At 35.7% G+C, this 7148-nt stretch overlaps 2 protein-coding genes across 2 annotated transcripts; both read left to right on the top strand.

Annotated features, from left to right (window-relative positions):
* On the top strand, positions 637 to 2488 carry LOC105166997 (60S ribosomal protein L21-1-like). Its single transcript, XM_011086544.2, has 2 exons — positions 637 to 917; positions 1988 to 2488. Exons 1-2 carry the CDS (start codon positions 681 to 683, stop codon positions 2243 to 2245), a joined length of 495 nt encoding a protein of 164 aa, XP_011084846.1. The 5' UTR covers positions 637 to 680; the 3' UTR covers positions 2246 to 2488.
* On the top strand, positions 3461 to 6789 carry LOC105166996 (uroporphyrinogen decarboxylase). The gene is made up of 6 exons (XM_011086543.2): positions 3461 to 3750; positions 4227 to 4348; positions 5007 to 5117; positions 5310 to 5498; positions 5743 to 5868; positions 6096 to 6789. Exons 1-6 carry the CDS (start codon positions 3651 to 3653, stop codon positions 6609 to 6611), a joined length of 1164 nt encoding a protein of 387 aa, XP_011084845.1. The 5' UTR covers positions 3461 to 3650; the 3' UTR covers positions 6612 to 6789.

Below are 7148 nucleotides of genomic sequence, written 5' to 3'. Positions count from 1 at the left end.
TTGATAGTCTTTTTATATTTAATTATACTTTATAATTCTTTCAACTAAATACTATGTTATATTATCACATGGGATATCACACATATAATACCTCAAATCAAACAATATATAATGGAAGGTGGAATTAATTATCATTCAATTTATCATCCCACCCAATTACATCATGCATAATTATGTCGTATGAACCAAATCAGTCCTATAAAATTACAATTGAGTGGGATAATTTTGGATAAATTATTATCTTATCGATAAAATTAAAATATTATATTTATTTGGACTCTTTGGGTCGGATAATTCAGTCCATTTAAAGAGGCAGTTGAGTTATTCAAAACAAATAATAATTTGCATTTGAATTTGGGAATAAAAATCGGGTCTCCACAATGAAAAGTAAATATTTTATAAGGATTTATTGGGCAGTTTATTTAATTTAATAATGGAAATTAAATCGAGTCTAATACAATTTTATGTTATTTGCAAAATAATTAATACTCCTTATAATGATTTGTATTAGGGTAAATGTTTATATTTGTTTAATAATACGCATAGGCCCAAGCCCAGTCCGCCGACCCATTTGGCCCAGTCCCGTCCTAAAACCCTAATTCCCCCTTCTTATATTATCCTTTATCGCCCCTCTCTAAGAGCTCTTTCCACACACTCGAACAGAACAGAAACACCACAAAATGCCGGCGGGCCACGGGCAGAGGGCGCGCACTCGGGATCTCTTTGCGCGGCCGTTCAGGAAGAAGGGTCCGACCCATCTTTCGACCTATCTCCGGATCTACAAGATCGGGCAATACGTTGATGTCAAAGTTAACGGGTCGATCCACAAGGGTATGCCTCATAAGTTCTACCATGGGCGTACTGGTCGTGTGTGGAACGTCACCAAGCGCGCTGTTGGCGTAGAAGTTAACAAGCAGGTATGATGGTCTTTTATGCGCACATCATCTTTATCTGCATTTTTTGACGTATAATTTTGCTTTTGGGTTTTTGAGCCATTTCGCCGATTGTCTACTAATGGGCCAGTCTGGGTTTTTGTAACTTCTGATGCTAGTTGGAATAGTTTTGTTTAATTTTTTATTGTTCTGAATGTGATTTAGTTGATGGTCTTCAAGTAGGCTAGTTCGTTTCTTAATTTGTATATGTCTATTTGTGTGCTTTCTGTGCATTTATAAGTTGCTATGTTGGTGAATGCTAATTTAATATGATTTTGCTGATGCTAATTTATTTTTTTTTGCATTTATATTTTGTATTTGATTTATATTTTGAGCCTTTTGGTTTGATTTCTGTCGAATTTTATGTCTATGATGACAAAATCTGAGGCTTGTTTCTCAAAACATTCGCAGTGGCCGCCTAAGAGCTTTCGCCTTCGCCAGGCTTGAGAGCTTGTGCTGCTTCTATCCTTCCTTGGATGTCTGAGACTATTTATTTTCTAAATTTTCGAAAATAAGCTTCTTGCAAAATAAATTTTAAAAACTTTGATTTTCAATTTTTTGATATTTCTGTATCTTGATTTCTTAAGCATCAAAATTTGTATCTTGGTATACTGTTAGTTTTTTAAATTGCCAGGCGTAGTAATGAATGAACTTTGGAATTGTTTGTCTTAAGAGCTGTGCTTTTGTCTATCTCAATTCATTGTTGGATGGATGAAACCTTAAGCACTTTTAAAGTATCTAACATGGTTTGAAGTTTAATATTCACATTATGCTCATGGGTCAAGAACTTTCCACTTAGTTAAATAAGGCTTCTCGCACTTAGCATTTTAATATTTGTTGTTCATTCTTTATGGTTGTATGTTAACTGAAAAATGACTACTAAGGCAATTAGTTGAATACTGCATCATTGAAGAGAGATATCCCTTTTTCTGTAATGTTACTTGATTAGCATTTTCTATATGTTCAACTTTCTGTATAGTTAGTTTTTTATTCTCCTTCACAATTGACCTCAAAGCCAATTAAATTAAGCAAGGTGTTATGTGGTTGTCGAGCAGGTTGGTAACAGAATCATAAAGAAAAGAATACATGTCCGTGTGGAACATGTCCAGCCATCACGGTGCCATGAGGAAGTCATGCATAGAATCAAAAGGAACGACCAGTTGAAGGCAGAGGCAAAGGCACAAGGTAAAATTATTAGTACCAAGAGGCAGCCGGAAGGACCAAAACCTGGTTTTATGGTAGAAGGCGCTACTCTTGAAACCGTCACTCCAATTCCTTATGATGTGGTCAATGATCTCAAGGGTGGTTACTAAGACTTGGCTGGAGGATGGGGGGGTTTCTTTTTCTTAGCCTGTTTTTTGGAATTTGTTGCATCAGACTTGTTCTTTGTTCTCATTTTTGTACTGTATTCATCTTGATGATGGGCAAGGAGTGGGAAGTGATATCTTAGTCCAATTTTGCAGCAGAATGATACTTGACCTAATTAATACTAGCAACTGTTTGGTGTTACATGATATTACAACTTTTCTTGAATGAGCTCAAGATTATTTTCATTAGTTCTGGACCAGCTTGAGTTGCCCTTTTCCTCATTTACGGTTTTTTCCTTCAAAATGAATTTTACTTTTTAATATCTTGAAGAATGTTTAGCCTGAAAACTGTTGTACACTTCAAAAGTAAGCTCTTCTACTAAGACATTTTAATTGAGAACATAAGTGTCAGAACGCTGAAATAAAGGCGACATTACGACGAAATGTAGAAGACTAATTAGATAACAAAAAAATTAAGAGGTAATTTTTTATATTTCGTTTGAACAAGAGAATCAAGAGGTAATTGTTTTGCTGGGACGAAATTTACAATGCATGTCTTTATTTCTTCATCGTATAAATTTTTTCCGTATGGTTCCATACATTTATGCTGCACATTATTCCTTTATTCACACATTTAGACAAATTATTAATGAAAAAATTCAGTTATCCAAGTCATTTTATGAAACATCTTTTTCAAAAATTATGGAGTTTGGTAAGTAAAGAGGATAAAGATGAAGAGTTTGTAAAGATACAAAAATTGCAAGTTGTAGTTGTAAATCAATTAATCAATTTCTTTGATATTGTTGGGTAAATTACAATTCACCTTCTTGACTTTGTCATAAATACAAATAACACTCGATATTTAAAAAAATATAAATACCTTATAGGATTAATGATCGATAAATACTCTTACAATGATTGTCTTGAAAGATACTTGTTAGAAATTATTAATTTTAAGGGTATATTTATAATTTTTCAAATAATAAAAAAGTTGTAATTATGATAAATTTTAAAAAATTATATAACTTACCGTATGATGTATTTAAATAATTTGATAGATAATTTATGATATTTACGCTTAATTTAAGCGGAAAAAATTCTTAAAACAACCAAATCAAACAAGAGATGGAGAAAGTTTTGGTTAAACAAAGAAAAATAGAAAGAAAGAGATGGGCCCATTGGGACAAGAAGATGTTGAGGAAATGGTCCAAACATTGTAATCAGATTAGATTTCCAGATTTCCAGATTTCCTTACTGCCCCCCCCCTTATCTTCTTCTTCTTCTTCTATCTTCAACTTCATGTCTGTCTTTCACCCCCCTTCTTCACCGGAAATTAGTTCTTGAGGTAGTTTTCAAGATTCACAACCGGGCTTCCCCTTTTTGATCTGTGGAGGGGTGTTTCAGCCGAGAAATGGCTTGCATTTATAGCCCCTCAGTTACATCAATCTCTGCTAAATTGAATTTCACTTCTCTCCCAAATCACAAGCCCAAATTCTTTTGCTCTCTTGGAGGTAATTTTGTATCTTGTTTGAATTTAATTGTTGTGGTTTGTGTTGGTGCTGCTGTTCTTGGGTGAAAAATTAGGAGCCCAGAAGTTGTTTTGCTTTATTAGAATTTGTGAAATTATAGCTCTCTCTCTCTCTCTCTCTCTTGATTAAGGCAGTGTATGAATTGATGAAAAGCAATCTGTGGTTGACAGAATTCTCAGTAAATCTGTTGTTTGTCGGAATGTCTTGCACTTGTCACGTTGCTGGGCCTTCAGGGATTGAATATCTCTTTTGGTTTCCCCTTCCGTTTGTGCGGGTTGAACGATGCTTCTTACACATTTGACTTGAAGCAGTTTTTAGTCACTTTTTGTCATTTTTATTTCCAGAGTAATGATAGATTTGATGCTTACAAGTGATGAATGTTTGATATTATTGAATTCTCTTCATCAGTTACAGTTAATAAACAAGCTCGGATTTCAAATTTTCATGTTGTCTTACAGGGGCTGTTGCGGAGCCTAAAACTATAAATGCTACGGAGCCTTTGTTACTTAATGCCGCACGAGGGAAAGAAGTGGACAGACCCCCAGTTTGGCTCATGAGACAAGCAGGGAGGTACATGAAGGCAGGTTTATATGACAGATTGAACTCTTGTTGTTACATCCTACTTGTCTTCATTAGATTTAAGCTATGAAGTTGCTTTTAATCTTCGAAAGATCCTTAATTTAAACAGTATGTAACCCAGTAACTTAGAAATAACGTCGGATCAATGGCAAGGACCTGTCTCACTGTTCCACTTTTCCCATTTTTTGTCACCAATTTGAAGAGGAGTAGTGGCCTTGCCGTGGCTTGTAAGAATTGACTAGGTTCATAAAGCAGAGTTGCTCATGGTATGAAATATGTAGATATAGCCGCGCATCTCACTGCAGTAATGATGTGTTGAGAAGTTTATGCCAGCATAAAACATGTGGAATAGCAAAATTCGACACCAGTTTCTTTGTGAGCATTAGCTTTTGAGATTGGATCTGAAGTTAACTGGTTATGAAAAGCCTTTCTACAAATGTTAAATTGTCCAACTCCTTTTCCTGTCGATAAATTTTTACTTCATGAGAGACTTATTATTTGCATGTGCAAACTAGTATTACTGCACATGGTCGCGGTATCTGTTAATGGAACTCCCATAGACAGTCTTAAAAATGGAACTTTTAAAGTTCTCATTGAATGTTTTTAACATAAGTGACTATCCTTGCTCATTTTGTTTATATGCTGTTTGGTTTCAATAGAGTTACCAAACCCTCTGTGAGAAGCATCCATCGTTTCGGGAAAGATCAGAAAATGTAGATCTTGTGGTGGAAATCTCTCTTCAGCCGTGGGAGGTGTTTAAACCTGATGGGGTAAGATGCTTTCCTGGAGAAACTAATTCTATGATTTACAATTTTAAATGACAGCTTGATATTTCTAAGACCTCTTATTTCCTTTCTTGGGATGATCATCTATTCCAGCTTTGTTTCATAAACAGACATGCATATCGCAATAATTTAAGTGATACAATTGACCATTGTTAAATCCTTTTCCCTATATTTCAGGTCATCTTATTCTCTGATATTCTTACCCCTTTGACTGGTATGAACATACCTTTCGACATTGTGAAAGGTAAGGGTCCTATCATATTTGATCCGATTCGCACAGCTGCTGATGTTGAGAAAGTGCAAGAATTCACTCCTGACGAGTCGGTTCCATATGTTGGCGAAGCACTAACAATCTTGCGAAAGGAGGTCTAACTTTGTTTCACACTGTCCTCAATTGATGTCGCATGTTCCCTCATTTCCCAAAAGCAAAATTATCATTAAACCATATATTATAGAAGAAAGTATGCCATCTATGCACTTTTCGTTATAATTTTCCTTGTTAAGTTAAATGACAATAAATTGACAAAGAAAAGAATAAATCTATTTTACTAATTCTTGTCGCACTCCGGCTTCATGGCTTTGTTTTATTGAATCGTCTTTCACTTGTCAGGTAAACAATGAAGCTGCAGTGCTAGGTTTTGTTGGGGCTCCTTTCACCCTGGCATCTTATGTGGTTGAAGGAGGTTCGTCAAAGCACTTCTCAAAAATAAAGAGACTGGCTTTCTCAGAGCCAAAGGTAATGATGATGCTGTTAGTTTTAGCCAGCTTGAGCATGTCTTCGCGATATATTATCTAATGGGGTCAGCTTGCTGGATATCCAACAAATGATTTTCAAAACTCATCTCAAATTTACTTAGCAACAGACACACGGAAACTGCTATTTTATTTGATTCTGAAATATATGAATCTTTTTGCTTTGCTGCTTAACAATCAGCTCATTAGTTGCTACTTCTTCGGGTTCAGGTTCTTCATGCACTACTTCAAAAGTTTGCAACCTCCATGGCCAAATACATCCAGTACCAAGCTGACAAGGGAGCTCAAGCCGTTCAAATTTTCGACTCGTGGGCCACAGAGCTCAGCCCCGTCGACTTCGAAGAGTTCAGTCTCCCTTACTTGAAACTAATCGTGGACACCGTTAAACGAACCCATCCAGATCTCCCACTGATACTCTATGCAAGTGGTTCCGGTGGCTTAATCGAGAGACTACCCATGACTGGCGTCGACGTTGTTAGTTTGGACTGGACGGTCGACATGGCCGAAGGCAGACGACGTCTTGGTCCTAACGTGGCCGTGCAAGGCAACGTGGATCCCGGTGTTCTTTTTGGGTCGAAAGAGTTCATCACGGACCGGATAAAGGATACTGTCAGAAAAGCTGGAAAAGGGAAGCACATCTTGAATCTTGGACATGGGATTGTTGTAGGTACTCCAGAAGAAAACGTTGCGCATTTCTTTGAGGTTGCTAAAGGACTCAGATACTAGGAAAAAGCAGATTTTGAGGGGTTTAAGGATAGTAGATGTTAACCAGCCTTTCTGTTGTACTGATTCATTCATTCTTCAGCCTACTGTTTTTCTTGTATTGGATGCAGCTTGAAGATGAAAAGGTCTTTTCAGTATATTGTTGTCTACCTCTTCTTTAAATGTAGCCAATTGTTTTTTTCACTAATAATGGTAAATAATTACAATAGTTTATTTTAATACACTGAATAATCCATACATTTGGTGTGACTCGAATCTATAATTTCAAACTTGTATATGCTACCTTAGTTTAAGTTTTAACTATTTGGTTAGGACATCATTGGTAACTACTTGGCTAAACTCGAATCTATAATTTCAAACTTGTATATGCTACCTTAGTTTAAGTTTTAACTATTTGGTTAGGACATCATTGGTAACTACTTGGCTAAGATATTATTGGGTGTAGCCAATTTTACCTAATGATATTTGTGTCAGATATTAGCCTTGTGTTTGCATAATTAATTATTGAAGCAAAATTTATTTTAAAATAATTAACTTAAG

The sequence above is a fragment of the Sesamum indicum genome, linkage group LG7, assembly GCF_000512975.1.
Source record: "Sesamum indicum cultivar Zhongzhi No. 13 linkage group LG7, S_indicum_v1.0, whole genome shotgun sequence".
Classification (NCBI taxonomy): Eukaryota; Viridiplantae; Streptophyta; class Magnoliopsida; order Lamiales; family Pedaliaceae; genus Sesamum; species Sesamum indicum.
This window is presented reverse-complemented; position numbering and strand designations above follow the sequence as displayed.

Coding starts and splice junctions, on each gene's coding strand:
- LOC105166997 (XM_011086544.2), top strand. CDS start 681: ATGCCGGCGGGCCACGGGCAGAGGGCGCGCACTCGGGATCTCTTTGCG. Junction 918..1,987: donor GCGTAGAAGTTAACAAGCAG/GTATGATGGTCT, acceptor GTTGTCGAGCAG/GTTGGTAACAGAATCATAAA.
- LOC105166996 (XM_011086543.2), top strand. CDS start 3,651: ATGGCTTGCATTTATAGCCCCTCAGTTACATCAATCTCTGCTAAATTG. Junction 4,349..5,006: donor AAGCAGGGAGGTACATGAAG/GCAGGTTTATAT, acceptor TGGTTTCAATAG/AGTTACCAAACCCTCTGTGA. Junction 5,499..5,742: donor TAACAATCTTGCGAAAGGAG/GTCTAACTTTGT, acceptor TTCACTTGTCAG/GTAAACAATGAAGCTGCAGT.